The sequence below is a fragment of the Pelecanus crispus genome, chromosome 7, assembly GCF_030463565.1.
Source record: "Pelecanus crispus isolate bPelCri1 chromosome 7, bPelCri1.pri, whole genome shotgun sequence".
Lineage (NCBI taxonomy): Eukaryota > Metazoa > Chordata > Aves > Pelecaniformes > Pelecanidae > Pelecanus > Pelecanus crispus.
The window spans coordinates 18,476,028-18,495,740 of NC_134649.1; the positions used below are offsets into that span (position 1 = coordinate 18,476,028).

A 19,713-nucleotide genomic window follows, 5' to 3' on the forward strand; every position below is an offset into this window, starting at 1 on the left:
CCCAACAGTGCTGTGAGAGCAAGCCACAGCTCCTCTCCTGCTGGTGACTTACCCCTTTCCAAAGGTAAATCCCTTGGATGTTCAATAAGTGAGAAATACTGCGGGACTTGCCCTCATCTTTTTTCTTCTTTAAAGTTTTTTGTTCATATTCAGAACACTGTTGAAAGGAAATTAAAATCACAAAAGGGGGAAGAGAAAGCAAGGGGGCAAGGAAGGCAGAAACTGCCCAAATCAGCTGGGCTTGAAATTGCATATAACAAATTTGCCAGTGATATTAAAAATGACAATTATTTATGCTACATCAGAATTACAAGAGTGTTTCTGCATCAGCACAGAGCCTTCTGAGGAGTGGCTGCAAATGCGGTCTTGAAGGAATGAGCATAGGCTAGCACAAATTTCCATGAAGGACTGCACTGACACATTTAAATTGCAGTGCTGTTCTGAAAAGGAACAAACAAAATCAAAATAAGCTCTCAGTAAACATAAGATCACCAGATTTGTGAGGATTGTTGTTGGAAATGGTCACAAGCTGCCACTGGAAGAGTTTTATGCCGGTGGGAGGAGAAAGACGATTTGACAGAAGTGAGTATTTTGGAGGTGCAAGTTAATTCTGTCACAACTTGCAGCAGGATACAAGCAGGCGATGCAGCCAGGCAGAGCAGGACAGGCAAGTAGGGCAGGGTAGGCTGGCAGGGCAGACAAGGCAAGAGGGCAGGTAGGGCAGGTCAGGCTGGGCAGGCAGGATAGGCAGTCATGGGCGGGGGTAGGGCAAGCAGGACAGGCAGGGAAATCCTCTGGATCCCCTGACTTCTTTTTGGAAATGCACTCAACTGCCTGCCCATCTCCAGCTATCCCGGCTTGCCTCACTTGCTCACTTTTTTCAAACAGTTCTGGTAAAACAGAGGTTTCTGAGAATGCCTTTGTTTTATGAGAACAGTCTTGAAAGAATGGTGGGAAGCTAGCTAACAAAGCCAGCTGAACTGAAAAGACTGATTTTATTCTCATTAATTTAAAAAAATGTCATTTTTCAGTCAGTGCAGTTACTTTCCTTGCCTCAACATTAAGTTACTCAGTGGTATCTCCTGTGTGCTTGACTGACCAGGACCCTTACGCTTGTCCGCTGTCACAGCCCTCCCAGAACAAGCTTGGCCTGCTCTCCTGGTGGTATCACACCCTACATGCTGTGTGGCAGTTTCCTGGGACCTCTTTTTACATACAGTGCAAATTGTTTATAACAGTGAAGATAATTATCTGCTTAGCTGTGGCTATGGTGCATAACCTGCTGTATTTACTGCACGTCAGATTAGGTATCTTCCTAAAAGTTCTGGTACAACCTCACAAGACAGCTCTGTGGTTGGGGAAGTACTTCGGCTTGTGCAATGCATGAGGGCTGGGGTTAAATCAGAACAGATTTTCATAATGGTCCCTTTTGATCTCTCAGCAGATTAGAGAATGGCTTTCATTAGACATGTTCAAGAACAGGTTAGACGACCATCTGCCACTGATGCTATCAACATTGCTGAACTTGCCTCGGAGTAGATGATCTCTTCCAGGCCTGTATTTCTATGGCAACTTAGGTGTTTTCATTGCTTTCTGAAGAATGGTTCAATTATTGGTTTGAACTCCAAGACACAAAGACATACGTGTTGTCTGATTTCACAGCTGAGCTATGTGCCCAGAGCTACAGCAAGTATGTGGCAAGCCTGCAGCATCAGGGATTCACTGATGAAAGTCTGTTCCATCTGTCACTGAAAGCATTACAGCTTATTACTTTACCTGGACATCTCCCTACTTGTGCACTCAATATATTGTTTGCGCACCCAGGTTGCCTCAGCCTGCACTCAGAAGTGTGGGACTTTTGCTGGGGACTCGTGAGGAAGCCAGCCCTACAGGTCTGTATTACCTCTTATTGAAGAAAAACATTATGCCGTAAATTTATTAAGCAGTTGGAAAAAAAATCTCTTTCCTCAATGTCCTTGATGAAGATCCAGCAGAATAATATTTAAAATCTGATTATTTACATAAAACAGCAATTTTTATAGTCTTGGCCAAAGATATACAAAAGATATAAAAACTTTGCAAAGGTTTTAGTATCTTGAGGTATCTCAGGAAAAAAGCCTCTTTTTCAAGGCACATCTGCGAGGTGCAGGTAGTATTCTCAGCGTGGAGGTTTAATGATGTTGAACTTTGCTATGTTACAGAAGGGTACTTTTCTTGTTAATCATTATGTAGGTATTACTTGCCTAGAGTTACTTGGAGCTATTCATTGGTACAATGTTCCACCTTGGCCTGGGCTATTTTACATAGGTATTGTGGTAGTGACTACCAGATTACCAGTGCTCCTAAACTAGAATACAAACATTTTCCACGGCCATTTTTGAAGGCTGTTGGTTTGCTCAGATAATAGCTTGCTGAGTACAGCATAGCAGTCCAATTAGTGCAAGAAAAGGGAGAAGCTTGCATCTAGAATCAAGCAGGATGAGGCACTGCAGTTTCATAAGGGTTTTAATGTTGTAGAGATAAAAGAGGAGCAGGCAGAGGAAATGATGCAACTCCTTTTTCATTAACCTTAACACCAAGCAAAAGGGGGGATACAGGCACTTAAATATTTTGGCTGAACAACTGCAAGGAATAATTTAAAGCCTATTATTGAGACATACCTTACATCCATTGTAAAGGTACAGGACATCAACCATAAAGCACCACTTTGCCATATCAAATTTTGTTTCTGCAGATAAGGCTAAAAGTTGAAAAAAGCAAAAGATTGCAGTTTTAAGGAAATCTGTAGTTCTTGTCTCACTTCTTCCGAGGCTTGTGGGTTTGTCAGCCTGCAATCCAAACTACTGCTGTGTACTGTTTTTTGACTACCCCATCCACCCTGGACCCTGGCACCAGTTGAAATGGGCATTAAATAGCTGTAGCAACCAGGTCCTTACATCTGTTTTGCCTTTCTGTCTGATGCTGGATCCCAATGGGGGATCAAAATCCACAATTAGGCTAAAATATTCAGCTCAGGTGACCACTGCAGGCAGTAGAGCCTGTATTTGCAGTGGCTGTAGTGAGAGGAAAACACCTCTAGGGCTAATATAGCCTTGTAGCCCAGTAGGTAAGAGTATTATCATTACTAGTAACAGGCCACAGGCTTTATGCTGACTTTGTAAGGCCTTCAGGACTCGGGCTTGTCAGGATTGCTTTGTCTGAACTTGCCTTAACCTGCCTCGAGCTGTCCCTTCATTTGTTTAGTTGTGAAAGCCATTTTTCTAATGACTAGGAAATTCAGGTGTAATTGTGGGATTTGAAGGCCAATGAAGAAAAACAAGATGTAAAGTTGGTAGCAAACATAAAAATGCCCCTAAGTAAGCAAAAAATAAGGAAAAAGTAACGAACATCATCAACACCATGCTCATCCTAGCGAAGGACCTGGGATGCTGACAGCTGGCAATATTTCCTCACTACCCCACTGCAGCCACTGACCATTAGACCCAGAGGATCAGTGCAAGCGTGCTGCTTACAGCAAGAGGCTTACAAGAGCAAACTCAAGCTAGTCCCAGAATGATGCAATGTAAAAAGGGGTAATTTGTGGAATCAGCTGGTATAGTTAAGAACCTGCCCATGTGAATATTACAGTTAGTCACTGTGTTTAAAACATTTGCCTTGAGGGAGAGGGACATGTCTGTATTGCAAGATACTGTAAGGTGAACAAACTTAAATTACCTCAGTGTAGTATTTCTGCATAGACATAGCCTTAAGAGTTCATCCTCTTTAGGCTTGACCTGGTTTAGTACAGGTCAAGCACATAATAAAAAATGGTAAGTGGAATTCACAGTGACACTGCTGTGGAGTCACCACATACTTAGCAACAGGAGGGATGCATCTTCCTGAAAAGCAGTATTAAACATGCCTCTTCAGAAATGCAAATTCTGTGCTTGCATCTTTTCAGCCCGTATTCAAGAAAGCATGTAGGCAGACATGCAAATGCGTTGATTGTTAATCTGTTTAGTGTTCTCCAAATCTACTGTCGGTCTATGCACATACAGAGCCATATTTAAATCTTATTAAAATGGCTGTATGTCTAAAATAACTCTGCCAAAGTCAGTGTAGTTACTCCACATTTAATGGCAGAGAGGTTATCATTTTAGTTCATGCTATGCAAGAGCACAGAAAACATCTAAGCCTTATAAAGTCATCCCTGTATAGAGAACTTTGTGGAAAACTACTGGCAAATGTTAAAAAAGAAACTTTGCTTAGAAAGTGTTCAGCCCATGCACTGCGTAAGAAGAAACAGGTAAGTGAAGTGTTTTGATATCATTATAGTGAAAAATTCGTTATACTGAATTAATTTCACATCTTTTTAATGTGTTTCTTTATAAATATTTTTACACAAAGGGAGTAAATAAATACAAAGGTAAAATGTTTTGTTTGAAATCTACATGCTAGCTGATAAATGTGTAATGTAAATGCTCAAAAAATAACTGGTCAAACAGCACATGGTTTAACACACGTTATAAAGACAATGTAACAAGAGGTATGCAACACACTGTATTTTGTTCCACAGTGCATACTGCTTGTTTAGCAAAGTGCTGAAAAGCTGCATCCCTTTGTGTTTGTTAATGAATCAGTTTCTGGTGAGCATGCAGGCAAACAATAAAAAGGCATTGGCAAATTGGAGGCTATTTTAACCACACAAACAAAATGGCTATGTAGTTGCATAGAATGGTTACACAGAAGTAAACATGGATGTGAAACAATTTCAAATGTCATTCTGTTTTTACAAAATGGCAAGTTCCCAAAAGTTGAATAAAAGAGAAGCCCACATGAAAAGCAAAATATCAACACTGTTCTGACAACTGTGAAACCAGTAAACCTGCTAATAAGACCAAGCTAGGAAAAATCCATAGAAAATGATGACTGAACTTTCAGAAATATCTATGCAGTTACCATGATCCTTCAGTATGGTAACAGTACTTCAAGGAATAAGTATGGACAGAGTATGAAAATATAATACAAACAATAAAAAGCTGATTCCATCAATGCATTTGTAGAGTCTTCCATCAATCTCTGCATTTAAAAATGCTGTAAGCAGCATTATCAAGGGGCATACTGAGACCTACATACTGTGGAGCTGATGGTGGGGGAAAAAAAGAAATTCTGTCTTTTCAAAATAGTGTATGAATAAGTCTTGATGGTTAATGAGTTAAGCAAAAACTTTTGACCAGTATTCTGTGAACAAGTAACATGCCTTTAACTCATTTTCTTTCTTGTCTGCTCAATGGTATGCTTCCCCTGCAAAGGGAGGTGCTGAATATTTGGAGAAACAAAATTCCTAAAAGGTAATAGAGAAGAATGAGGCAAATAACATCATACTGTTATGAATAAAACTATCAAAACCTAGTACTTCGAATGCCACTGTTGAGACAAGTGTGCTGGGAAGCTGTAACTATAGATGTGAATTTCCAGTCTTAATCATTGAGGGATAGAAAACACTTTCACTGTAGAGACTTCTTTTCCCTTTTGTCACAACATTTGTTTTTGAAATTTACTCAGGAAAATGTTGGGAATTTCTATTCTCATCTGGAAAATTTACTTTTTGTTTAGACTGACTCCTAGAAACTGTTCCTTGTTCCTCATGTGTCATCATAATGAAATTGCAAAATGAAAGATTAATTTGTTGCAGTAAATTTGCTTCAAACACAGATTGGCCACATTTTGATTTCACCCGATCAGAACACCTTTCCTGTTTTGTTTTGTTTTGTTTTCCCTTGCAGGCATTTAAAAAAAGTCAGATTCTTACTCTACACAGACTACTGTAATCCCTATTTATACAAAACACTAATGCAGATCTTGGATTCATATTATTAAAATCTTTGTATACTTCATATACTTAAATTCTCCCTAAACATTTTGAAACAATGATCACTGTTTTTCAACAGTTTAAGGCTGTCAGCATGCTTCGGGGTGGGGATGGATATGATCCTGAAAGCAAGATTATGTCATTGAAGTTCAAGGACAGGTCAAGAATATGTCTACACATGGTTTTCCAGGTCAGGTTTCTCCAAACACAACTGTATTTTGCCGCTCACACCTATTTTAGTGGATGAAAACCACTTCATTGTGCCTTTCTGAAAGAGGAGCTAAGAAGCATGCATGAAATCAGAAGTGAAAGAGGGGACTGCATAATCTTTCCTTGCCTCCAACAATTTTGTTTTGATCTGAAAAACACAATGGCCACAAAGAAACCAGCTGCGTAAGTAAGGATAAAAACTAAGGCTGGTTAAAAATCTGTTCAGATAAAAAAGAAGAAAAAAACATTTTCGAAATTTTTACATGATAGTATTGTCCTCCTTTCAAGAGCTTTTACAAAGAGCTTGTCAGTAAACGAGCTTATGAGGAAGGTCGAAATGGAACAAAGAAAGATCTATACTGTTGGCATCTGTGGACTGTGCCTACTTTTCATCTGGCCCTGAGATAACATCTCCCTTTCACCTGACCCAGCAAGCATTTATTTAAGAACAGAATATATAACTATTAAGTTTAAAATTAAAAGAAACAAATATATGCAAAATTCTTCTTTAGAAATTAATTTAAGAATCTGTAATTTGTTCAATTAATCATGCCGCTTTCTTCACGGTTGATAAAACAGGGGCCATAAGCCACTTCAACATTCAGTTTCTGTGGATGCATTTTCTTGCCTAGCTTTCTGTTCTTCAGTTGCACTACCAAATGCTACCACCAGATTAGTTACGCTGCTGGCATGTCCTGGTCTATTTAATTTGTCCTTTACGGACTTGGCTTTCCGAGAATGGCTGTGCAAACTCTTTGACCGTACTGATGGGAACCCAGAAGTCCTTTCTGGCTTTACTGATAGTAAATTCTCTTTCTCAGCCTTGACAGTGGCAGGCATAGAGGTGTAAGAGGCACTCATACCTGCTTCACCAACATCACTGTCATCATCTGTGTCCATCTGTAACTGTTTCTGCTCTGCTTGCCTTTCTGCTTCAGAGATAAAACCAGGGTATTCTGGAGGACGTTCTTGAGAAAGTTGCTGCTGAACTTCGTATTTCCACTCCGTGGCCCATTGTTCAATTGTAGAAGGGCACACCTGATCCACGATGGTACTATACTCTGTGGTCCAGTTGTTAACTCCTCCAACCAGCTTCCCACCCTGTGCAAATATAAAGCTCCTTGACTTCATCATAGTGGTTTGACAAGCACTGAATGTGTCAGGAGGAAAATAGCGCATTGCTTTAGATTTGTCCAAGGGATAAGAGATGGTTGCTTCTAACTTGGTACGTTCTACTTTTAACTGAGTGTTCTGAAAATCTGATCTTGATACTGACTGACTGTTCGTAACAGCATCCATCTGGTTTATACTTTGAGGAACCATTCCATCACTCTTAAAAATCCCCTGCTTTTCATCCCCAAAACCACTTGATCCAGAATGGGGCCTGGAAACATTCTGTGCAATTTCTAATGTGGATTTACTGTAATCTGCTGTGGTGACTGCATTAGCACTAGACGCAAAATGGAGACTGGTGTGGTGTTCTGGAACCAGCATCCTTGGGTCTGGTCCATCTTCTTTCATACCAATAGAATGGGCTTTTTTACGCAATCCCGTAGCTGGTGACATAGGAGTGGTACTGTCATCGTATGTTAACTCATCACCACCGACATGGTATCTGTACATGCTGTAGCCATCAGAGCTGTTAACACTGCTTTGCCTTAGGAGATATGCAGCATCACACTCAGATGAAGCCCGTGAACGTGTACATGTCAGCTCAGATTTGTCAATACCTGCCAGCTTCTCAAGAGCATTCACCATCCGACCAGATAGTTCTTCCAATTGAGAGAGTCGAAGGTCAACTGTTTGAAGAGAAGCTTTCATAAAATGTTCTCTTTCATTCACTTCTTCTAGCCTCATAGACATATTTTCAACCCTGTTGGATATAAAAGAGGAAGCATAGAACAGAAGCTGTGGAATGGTGCAGCAACCCTTTACAGGCACCCAGCTACTGATTGCTTCATAAGGCAGAATTTTGTGCTACGTATCATGCATCATTCTTTTTTCCTATGTGTAGCACCAAAAGCATGTGCATTTTCCTGTAACCTATGCTTTCTATACACCACATTAGACGGCTATTTGAACTTTGCCCTTATTTACATGCCAGAAGAGTACAAGAGTTGCAGCCCTTAGGGACAGCCTACTAATTAATATTTCTGAGTGTGACACATTCAGTTGTCCTCTTTCACTGTGAAGCATCAATTAATTTTATGAAAAATACTTTCTAATGACATGCTTAAAATAGCATCCAGGTATGTTGTAAAACAGGTTTTGTAGCTGTATGAGAGAGAACATATGCTGGTGTGTATGGGATTACTTTAGCTCTTGAAATACCTTTCCATTATGTATCAGCTGACGGGACTGGAATTATTGTCTAGTTCAATTAAAGTAATAGTTTTTCCCAATTTCTTTTATCATTTATATCATAATGGAAATTATGGTATCAGAAGAATGCATATAAAAGTAATGCATTAGAATGTGACTTAGGGATCATATGCTAGTAAATCTACTGTGGAAATTAAATTAACATTCTTTTCCTCTCACACACAAAAGATGACAAAGCATCTGGAGCAAGAAGCCATGAGAAATAAGCAAATCTGCTTTGTGAACAAGACCATAGTGAATCAGTGAGGCTTACCAGCCCTGCTTTATTCTCTGCCACAATACCTAGGATTTTTGACAAATTGCGATTTGATAAATAGTGCGATAGAAACTACTCGAATACACATAGCACATTTCATTTACTTCTCTATTCTCAAACTTCACATATAATAATGCAAGATGTTCAGGACCTCCCTTCAAGAGAAAGATGTTTATCTGTTAAAGAATTATATGGCTGAGAGCTACTTCATAAGAAATGTTGAAAGGAAGATAGATAGATAGATAGACAGACAGACAGACAAGGAATAGTTCATCATCAAAATACCATGAGGTAGATTAAGGTGAAAGTGTTTAAACTGTGTATCGTTTTCATGACAGGGTGAATTTTTCATCATTTCAAGGAAGTGACAAAAGACCCCATCCTCTGACTGACTTAGAACTACTAACAGAATAGGCAGTGCCTTTGGGAACAGTCCTACCAAGTGACCTGGTAAAAAAGCGCTGCTGCCATTATCGCTGTGTGCTTACATAGCAATACGCAAATGTTACCTAGTCCTCCGAATAGCTTAATCATTTAATTTATTTAACATGAATATTCCCTGTCTTTTAAATGGTGAAGTTCATATTGAAAAGCTAAACGCCTTGTTCAAAGCTTCCAAGAGAGTCTGTGGCAGAGATTAAAATTCAGCAGTTATGAGTGCTGGACTCTAGTGTAAATCGTAGGTCCAAGGGAAGAATCCTCAGTGCTTTTGTCATTAAGCTCCAAACCATGTTTCTCATGGTTGGATGAGCTGTCGGAAGCTGAAGAAGTAGTAATTTGCTCAAATGGATAAAAAGCGTAACTCTGATCTTCAGATGGGTGAGAGGGAAAAAATTCACCATAAACATTCTTATACCAAAGCTACCCAAAACAGCAGCCTTAGTAACATACCAGTAGGAACAACAAAGAGCTTGCTCTCATGAGAGATGCACCTGCACAGATATTTACTCAGGATTCAGATCAGCTTCTGAACTGGTGGTGGTTTTCTTCAAGATCTAAATCTTTTGTACTTTAACTCAACTTTGGTTATAATGAAGACACAAAAAAGCAAATATTGTTCCAGGTAAGTGGTGTGGATTTTTTTCTTATAATAGGTACCTTTCAGAGGTAACTCTGATGCGTTCATCATTAGATGATTGCTGCTCATCCTCTTTTTCCTGGAAGTATTCTTCTACACACTGCTCTTCAAACTCATACAAGTTTTTTAGCTCTTCATCATTCAGAAATAACTCTGTGCAAAACAGAAGAACAAAACATGAGTTTCCTTTTTCTGAACTTCTGGCAGCCAATTTAAATCAAATTTAGCAGATTATTTTGGACATACAGATACTGCAGATTCTACTCCTGCATTAAATGAACAGATGATTTTGTAAATAGGGAATGAGCACTTAGTCAAAGATGGCCACAGCCCTGAAGGCAATGTAATGCATTATGACCATCATCTGCTTTTATGACCATCCATTGGGGACTCTTATTTTTTCAATGACCTTTGCACTTTTTAACAGCAGTGCTACACATTGAACAAACTGACTAGATTTTACAGGATAAAGACTAGGGAAATCTCTGCCAGTTTGACTGTTCATTCAAATATAGTTCTTAAAAGGATGCCAGTTATAGGCAACAGATAATCTAACACAACAGATTGTTTCCCAGACATCCTTTGGATAAGAGCTTCAAAAATTTATAATAATGTAAGGAAAATCCAAGGGAAATGTAAGCTCTTGGGAACATTTAATCCTTTATTTGAATTTGTCTCTTTGTATTTGGAGGAAGGGTTACATTTACTTTTTCCCCTTTTTTTTCTTTTTTAAATCAGAAGCATATTGTGCAGAAATAAAATTACTTACAAAATACGTTTTGTGTGAAATGTAGAAATACAGGGATAATTGTGAGCATCTGATTATTTCAATGAGGTGTACAATGAAAATAATAATCAACAATTAGAGTATATTAGGAAAAGAATCCTCACAATTCCTCTGTGAAAAGACAGATTAATTGCTAACATGGAGAAATGAAAGTGGGGATACTCTTAGACACAGATTTCTCACAATCACAGAGCTGACACTACAGATGACATTTGAAACAGTGATCCCTTCTTCTCAACTTCCGATTTGCCCTTCCAACATACAGACTTCACTAGAAATTGGTAAAACTGGATTAAGTGGATGACATCTCACTGTTTTAAAAAAGCATGTTAAAGAAAGTCTTCATTAGCAGCACAGCATTGCATATTCTCAGGAGCCCACAGAGGTCAACAGCTGTTAACTCGATATAAATTTTGTCCCATACTGTCTTCTGCAAATACACTTGACCGTCAACATGAACAAAATAGTTCAGCATTGGAAAAACTGCTGCTTTCTGCTAATACAGTGCAAAGAACTCAATTTAGAGACTATTTCTTGCATACTCAGTCCCCTGTCACGCTCATCCTGGTCTCCTTCACCCTTCTTGCAGCGACAGCAGATTCGCTTGATGATTATGTAGATGTGGCTGAAGATAATCATTGGCGGTGGGAGGACAGGTCTGTCATGGAATGTCATGATCAGCTGGTACCGCTGGAACTTCCAGACTTGGTTGGATATTGATTTTACCTCAAAGAAGGTATTGCTGAAAGGGAACATAGGTACAGTGTCTATTAGGCCCCTAAGTTTACTTATCATTGAGCAAGTACTATGTTGAAAAAAGTAACAGCTAAATAACAACATGAGGCCACACGACTTGCTTGGTTCAGCTCTTCGTTGATGCTGCTGAACTTGCTGAACTTGCGATTAACTGGAACTCATGATTTCACTACTCCTTTTGAGGGTAGCAAAGCAGGAGGTGCTTTTCATCCCTTATGTACCACCCAGAACAGTCCTCCTCTTAGATTATTTGCTCCTACTGTATAAAGTCCTTTAGGTGTTAGTGAAAAGAAAGTTGCACAATTTATCAATCACGTAATTGGTACTTTGGGGCTTGGTTATAAAGCATTTCTTTTAACACATGCCAGTATTTGATACTACACAAAGTATTAAATCCACTAAAGGTATTTTGTATGCTAAACCCAGAAGCTTCACATGGTTTGCCTTTAATATGCTAATCAGCTTGACCTACATAGAAGACTTTTCAAGTTTTCACAAAATGTCCTAAATTCAAACTTTATTCACTCAAACTTCTGACTTGAAAACATGGTGCATATTCTTGTAAAGGAATTTGTTCTTGGAAGGCATGGCCTCATAATTTCTGCACCAAAGTAAGGTGTCTTATAAAGATGTTTTATTTTGTAATTCAGTGGATATTAAGGAGTATAAGTGATAGTATTCAATCCAGAGATAACAACAGTCAAGGCTATGAAATACCAACTGAGAGAAAGCAGACTTGGTGTTATGTCTTAGATAAAGCTTTTCAAGCTATTTTGAAGTATGCTCAGATAGCTCACTCCACTTCTATGATGATGATATTGGCACTTCCTTTCTTGTATTTTCTGTCCACTTCTTTTCTAACTTTCTGTGCTTTAGAATATCGACATTCACAAAAACAGTTAAAACATCTCTTTGAAACCACAGAAATCTTGAGTACACATAGATTTTGGGTTCTTTTGGCTAAGTATACATGAGATTATTTACCAATGATAAATGAGAATCTGCCTTCATTCTGTGTCTCCTGCATAGCAGGAATTGCCCAGCTAGATCTCACCCCCTTACAACTATGGTGGGATGGCAGGAGTCAGCAGCATGACCTACTTCCCAAACTGCTGATTCCTTGGTCCTTCAGCCAATAATAGCTACCATTGTAGCTTCCCCTTCCCCCTAGCGATGTGACTGGCATTTGAGCACTTCAAAGTTCATGACCTTTTAAGCTACATACATCAAATGAAAGACAGGCTGTGTGAGCTGTAGATTTCTGGGCGCACGATGAACTATTTTTGTGGTTGTGACACCAGCTACCTATGCCAACAAGCTCTCCAACACTACATGTTTATGGGCATCAAAAATGGATCACCTGCTTTTCTCAGGTGGTGTGTTCAGAAAGTCTTACTAGCACGACAGATATTTAAATTCTTTTTTTTTTTTTTTTTACCCCTAGGGCATGACAGGAAAAGCATGCAACGTAACTGTGGGTAGAAAAAACAAGCAGCAGGAATTTATTTAGTTTTACTCCAGAGAAGTCCAAATACAGATTTGTGGAGTAACACTAAGAATGTACATAGTGCATGTTGCTTGAACTGGACACAGATCTGGGCAGCATGTAGCCATCCTTCCTCTTGCTTCAAGGCAATACAGATTTCTTTTCTGCGTCTGTCCTGGTTTCGGCTGGGATAGAGTTAATTTTCTTCCTAGTAGCAGGCATAGTGCTGTGTTTTGGATTTAGGAGAAGAATGTTGATAACACACTGATGTTTTCAGTTGTTGCTAAGTACTGCTTATGTTAGTCAAGGACTTTTCAGCTTCCCATGCTCTGCCAGGCACACAAGAAACTGGGAGGGGGCACAGCCAGAATAGTTGATGCAAACTGACCAAAGGGCTATTCCATACCATATGACGTCATGCTCAGTATATAAGCTGGGGGGGGGTGGGGTTGGCCAGGGAGCAGCGATTGCTGCTTGGGAATTGTCTGGTTATCGGTCGGCGGGTGGTGAGCAATTGCATTGTGCATCACTTGCTTTGTATATTATTATTGTTATTATCAGTATTATATTGTTATTATTATCATTACTATTTTACTTTATTTCAATTATTAAACTGTTCTTATCTCAACCCAGGAGTGTTTCTCACTCTTACTCCTCCGATTCTCTCCCCCATCCCATCGGGGTAGGGGGAGTGAGCGAGCGCCTGCATGGTGCTTAGTTGCTGGCTGGGGCTAAACCATGACAGCGTCGTATAAGAACTCTGCAAGGCCCTGATTTCTTTTTCTAAATGAAAAGCAAAACAAGAAGAAAAAAGAAAAAGAAGCCAGACGACGTAGTGATAGTGGAAATGCCTCCTGCTTTCGATATTCAGATTTTCATTCTCCAGTTCTACTACAGAATCACGCGGTTACATGGGCTTCCATCATGTATGTAGCAGGTTTCATGGATTGTTTTTCATCTTTCCAGAGCAATCTTTAGGCCTGTCACTATCCACTAAATGGTAATTGGAAGTAGCAGGATTCTCTTATATGAATTACTGCAATTGCTGACAATTTCAAAGCAACCTTTCCTCCACTCTTTCCCAGTGTATACACTGTTCCAAGTATTTGTGAGTCATGTTCACAGAGTAATTAGATTCTGAGTGTGAATGCAAACCCTTGCAAAATCAGTTGATGGGCTCTCACAGAAACTTTATCTCAGCAATAAGAAACAGAAGATAGTGCGTGATCATTTACATACTTGAAGACAGCAATCAGCAGGTTTACCAACAGGATATTTGCTACCAAGAGGTAACAGGCCATAATAGCAGGAGTGAGCCAGGCCCCTGGTATACACGGAGGGAGGCGTTTACCATCATCATCATAAAGATTGTCCCCACAAGGAGCTGAAGAAAAAACAGGAAAGGTATTTTTAATTGCCTGATACTTAAAAACACTATTCACATTTATTTAATGATGACAAATGCATAAAATTTGCCAAGCTAAACAAATTTTGTCAGTTTATTTCCAGTAGCAAGTATGTATGATTTCTACTTCAAATTCTGCTTCTAACTACACCATACAAAAATAATTTCCCATAATAGTGGACAGAGAGGCAGCTCAAAGTTTACTGTACAGCGTGGCTCTCCAAATTCATATGGATTTTCTTTTTCTCGTAATAATAGTCTAGGACAAGATCTTAATGTGCATACATACATATTAATAGTAGAAGTAAGAAAAATTCTCCAACCAAACTTGCATGCATACCTTGCCAAAGATATAAAAGGATTTACTTAGTGGTCCCAGATTGCTGAGCATAAATTAAACTTTTATTGGGGCCCTGAGTGTACTAAAGAGGCCTTAATGATCCTGACCAGCTTCCTCAGGGGTCTACACCCTCTATGCATACCTGTCTCTGCCTGAGCTATGTCAGGTGTGCAGGTCTCAGCCCTGCCTCCTGGATGGACCTTGGGCCTGTGTTTGTCCCCTGGATGGACCTTCTTCTGTCTCTTGCCCCATCTCCTTTTGCCCCTGACCGGACTCCCTATATGGACCCTGGACTATTACTTGTCCTGTCTGCAGCTGTGAATGTTACCAGCAGGTGGCCCTGCCACCACTTTCGGGCCAGTTTCCGTTTCCCTTATTTTTCACAATAATTCTGTATTTTAGATAAAAATTTAAACCAAAGAGATAAAATTATAAAATGAAAATTATATAGTAACAGCAAAACAGACTGGTGAGAATGAGACAAAAATCAAGAATATTGATCAAAAGGATATAAAATAATTGCCTGCAGTAATCTTAAGAATTCATAGGTTGTCTTGGGGTAAGAGCTGCCTTGGAGTTGGGTAAATGCAGTAAGTTTGTTCTGTCTTTAAGTGCAGTGCTATCATACCTCACTGCAAATACAAGGCTAACTTTTGGAACCATTTAGTAGCAGGTAAAGTGTTTATCAACCACAGGTTTTTTTAGCTGAAATCTTAGTAAACACTAAATCTGACAATAAGTTCATTACAGATTTAGTTTATGTGAATAGACAAACCTGGTTTTTTAAGCATTTTGCAAAAAACCCAATGCTTCAACCTCACCTGAAAAATATCTCAAATTACCTGAAAACAGACTAATCTTATTTACTGTGGACTGAAAGAGATATTTAGACTATGATTAACAAAAAATACTTTACTTGCTTTTCAAACATCAGACCTATGTTTTTCCTGTTTATCGTAAGAAAAGTATAACAGGAAAGTCAAGTGAATCATAGTATTATTCACATAGGCCAATGAAAGTACTGCCAAAGAAACACTAACATTGTATCAGGGTAACCAAAGGGTATTAGCTATACCATGCCACCCATGCATCATAATTTAAAAAAAGGACTATTTTACTGTCAATGTACTAGAAACAAGTCATAGCAACCACATAAGCTCAATTAAAACTTCTGATCTGCAATCTGTATTAAAATAAAATATTTTTCCTCTGCTTCTTTTCAAATGAGACTATTACAGTAGAAAAACAAGATTCACACCTGAATAGTTGATGAGGCCTATAATTAAAATGTCAGTATTTAGTGAAGAAAAAGATTATTGAACATATTCCGCTAAATTATATAATCAGCTCTCCACAGAGACTTACGATTAATTTCCATGGCATAGACTGAACAGCATTCCAAAGGAACGAAATAAAAAAGGAGGCAGGGAGAGAAAGAAAGAAAACAATAGAATAATATAGGAGAAAAACAACCCAACAAGAAAAGATGATTGAAAATACAGTTTTGCCGCCAAGAAAAGCAACTCAAATCTCAGAACAGTAGAGACATATGCTTAGAAACAATGTCTTTTTAAAAAATGCATTGCATTCTGCAATTTCCTTTTCATGTTGTTTTCCCCAAATGTTACATATGGCAGCGAATTCATGATATTAATAATAAATCACAAAATGCTTCTGGCAGATGATCATTTAAACATACATGACATTTCAGGCAAGTAAACAAAACTGGCGGTCACCACAAACACAGAACAACTGAAAATTATCACACAAAATCATTCTTTTAGCTATTATGGAAACATTTCCTTGGGTTTTTTCCTCTCTTTTAAGAACTGCCCTGGCTTTGAGTCTGCCAGCCGTTTCTATTGAATAGTTATGTTTCCATTAATAGCCATGATACTGATGTTATTACAGTATACAATATCATTAAAGCCCATTCTGACTACCAGTATGGATACTTGCTCACCAACCCCTAAATGGTGATTGTAAGAAAAATCACACTATTGAAAGAAATTCAGCCAGGCTTCTCTATTATTTAAGAATATGTTGCTGATGAGTACTAGATGCCACTAATTTCTTGTTCATGGACACCTTCTAAACAGAGTGAACAAGAACCAAACAAGAGCATCCTGGGTTGCATTAGGAAAAGTGTTACCAGCAAGTTAAGGGAGGTAATTATTCACCTCTACTCAGCCACGGTGAAACCACATCTGGACTTGCGTGTCTAGTTCTGGGCTCCCCCATAGAAATCAGACATGGACATACTGGAAAGACTCCAGTAAAGGGCTACAAAGATTATTAAGGTCACTGGAGCATCTGACAAATAAGGCAAGCTGAGAGAGCTGGGATAATTTAGCCTGGAGAAGAGAAAGGTCAAGGGAGATCTTACCAATGTTATAAATACTTGATGGCGGGTGGGAGTAAAGAAGACAGAGCCAGACTCTTCTCAGTGGTATCCAGTGAAAGGAGAAGAGGCAGTGGACAAAGACAGAAATATGGGAAACTCCACTTAAACCAGGTTGTCCAGAGAGGTTGCACAGTCTTCATCCTTCAAGATATTAAAAACCTGACTGGACAGTCCCTGAGCAACCTGCTCTAACTTACCCTGCTTTGAGCAGGGAAGTTTGACTAGAAGATCTCCAAAGGTGCCTTCCAACCTCAGCAATTCTGTGATTTGTGATCTTCATCTTTAGGTGACATCCTATCCTCAGTGAAGCTATAGACAAAAGTCCAACAACCTTCTTTAAGATGGAAAATTTGATGTAATACTTTTTCCATGAATTGTTTACACTCATGGACCTCGGCAAAACTACCCATAAGCACTTGACACGGAGTCAGGTTAGACTGCCCATACCAATCACTCCCCGATGACTTCTGAGGTTGCTTTTGTGGTGTGTTTATGGAGAACCACGGGAAGATCAGAGTGAAAATTTCTTATTGAAAGCAAAAAGATCTTCAGAAGTCAGTCCATAGACTTCTAGACATAAGAAATTTACAGAATATTTGTAATGCAGTCTAGTTATACCAGCAGAACTCCTTGCATAGCCGCTTGTATTTCAATATTAAAACAGCAACAACAAAACCACACATTTCCAAGTTAGTTTATGTTTAAGCTACTGACACAGCAAAGCTTCTGACCTGGGAAGGTTAGTGGAGCAAGTAGCTGGACTGAACTTGTGTAACTGGAAAGCCCAAACTTTTCTTCCCCAAAATCTTTTGCATTGCTGAAGAAAGATTTCTAATTCAAAGGACGCTGAGTATGTAACTGAGAAATGACTGGAAGCATGAGAGAATTTACTTACACTACAGAGATCAGTATTGTTGGTAAGGTGTGAGCTTTGATTTATAAAGAAATCAAACTGTCTAAATTGGCAAACATTCTTTGTTCAAAGTGAAGTAGGATTTGAATGCACATTATGAGCCATAAAGGAAAGGGATACCCTGTTACAGCCTATTCCTCCCCATGGGAGAATTAACCCACTTGAGAGATCCTGAGTTTGTCCTGGCTCACATGTGCACTGGAACTGCGGTATCAGACAATAAATGACTGGCTTGATCTTTTATTTGTCAAGAGCAATTTACTGTATTGTAAGATACATTAACGAGACAAGCATTTGTAAGGAAAATGAAGATGATATGATCTTTGCAGCAGTATACACTGTTCAGAAACAGACTAACGACATTTTATTCCCTTCTAAGCAATTAAAGTACACTTTAATGACATTTGGTATAAAGGTTTCTCATGATGATGGATCTTTATGGTTTTTGAACTTAGACCTTACAGTTCCTTCAGCCTTCTACTTTACTACTTGCCAATATATGCAGATGGTTGAAATAACACATACACAATGCTGAAATAGGACCTTATATTATTTCAGATAAAGTGCAAACTATGTGATACTCACTAGAGGAGGCCAGCTGCATGTTTGACTGTCTGTACAAATTTCAAATATTAACACAAAACTAGCAGTAGTATGACAGTTTCCATCTCCTCTAAAATACTGACTTTTTTTAAACTATGCAGCTTTTATATAAGAAAGGCTATTTCCACACCCAAAGCTTATCAAGTAGAGTTTTCCCTTTTTGTTTTGTTCTTCCACAGATGTAGGAAAGAAGAACATCAGTGATTCATGAAATGGAAGCTTTTCTGGAAAGTAGACAGATGTATCAATGGGAGCAAAAATATATTAGCTCATGGCCTATGCTGTGAGTTGGAGATGAAAGTATAGCTGTATTTTCATCTCCTGTGCAAGGTATTTATTTTTTTCTTCTTTTGTTGGAACTGACTGTTAGTAAAACATTGGTTCAAAAGAGCATTTCAGAATGATCTCTTTTGATCCCTGCAAGTAAACAGAACACTTAATACTCTTATACTCTTGGACAGGAAAGTATTCCAGACTATACCACACTCAGTGTTAAATGAATTTGAATATAAACTGAGAGACAGGACATGCAGGTGAGGAACAGAAAATTGTTCAGTCTGTGGAGTCTGTCACAAGAAAACAACAACAAAAATATAATCATAAAGACAAAGCGCTACTTCCAAATTAAAAACAATCATTAATTTGGATCTGATCATCTGCCTCAGAAACAGGAAACAGATTCTTACTATGAATTCTACTCTTACGGTCTATCTGGTCTGCGAACACTTCTCCATAGATCATCCAGTAGGGCATATAGAAGATGTTGCGAGCTAGTCTCCAAGAAGGCTCCTCATCTGGGTGCAGGATAGCCTGGCGGGCTACTCCAAAACTCATCAGAACCACAAGCATGATGACCACAAAGTAGAGCATGTCAATCATCTGCACAGAGAGACCATATAGAGACTCTTATCACCAGGTAGTACAATAGCACCAGCATGTCTGTTTGCCAGCATGCATTACAGAAAACAAGAAAGAATCATGAGAACAAACACATTCGCCAGGACAACCTGGATAATTTTCTTGATATTATTCTTTGACTTTAACTACTGCTCATGAATTAAGCATTCATAAAAATGCAGTAAAAGGAGTCATTTAAAGGAATACTAGATTTATATTTAAAAAGACTTAAAATGCTAAAATCTTTGCTATCCCTATTCTCTTTTGCATCAAGTGCACTATGCTGTGCTTTCAGCACAGACCTCTTCTGTGGTTGCAGAGAGATGATATAATCATTGCTGTATC

The 19,713-nt window shown here is 38.8% G+C and overlaps 1 protein-coding gene across 1 annotated transcript in view; it reads right to left on the bottom strand.

The window, feature by feature from the left end:
• Window positions 1-6,655: 6,655 nt before the first annotated feature.
• Window positions 6,656-19,713, bottom strand: part of TRPM1 (transient receptor potential cation channel subfamily M member 1) — an 87,826-nt gene continuing 74,768 nt past the window's right edge. Inside the window, exons 23-28 of the mRNA XM_075714180.1 lie at window positions 19,158-19,350; window positions 15,917-15,937; window positions 14,046-14,190; window positions 11,107-11,306; window positions 9,798-9,930; window positions 6,656-7,934 (exon numbers count right to left, since the gene is read on the bottom strand). Coding sequence (XP_075570295.1) covers window positions 6,656-7,934; window positions 9,798-9,930; window positions 11,107-11,306; window positions 14,046-14,190; window positions 15,917-15,937; window positions 19,158-19,350 — 1,971 coding nt within the window. The remainder of the gene's footprint in view (window positions 7,935-9,797; window positions 9,931-11,106; window positions 11,307-14,045; window positions 14,191-15,916; window positions 15,938-19,157; window positions 19,351-19,713) is intronic.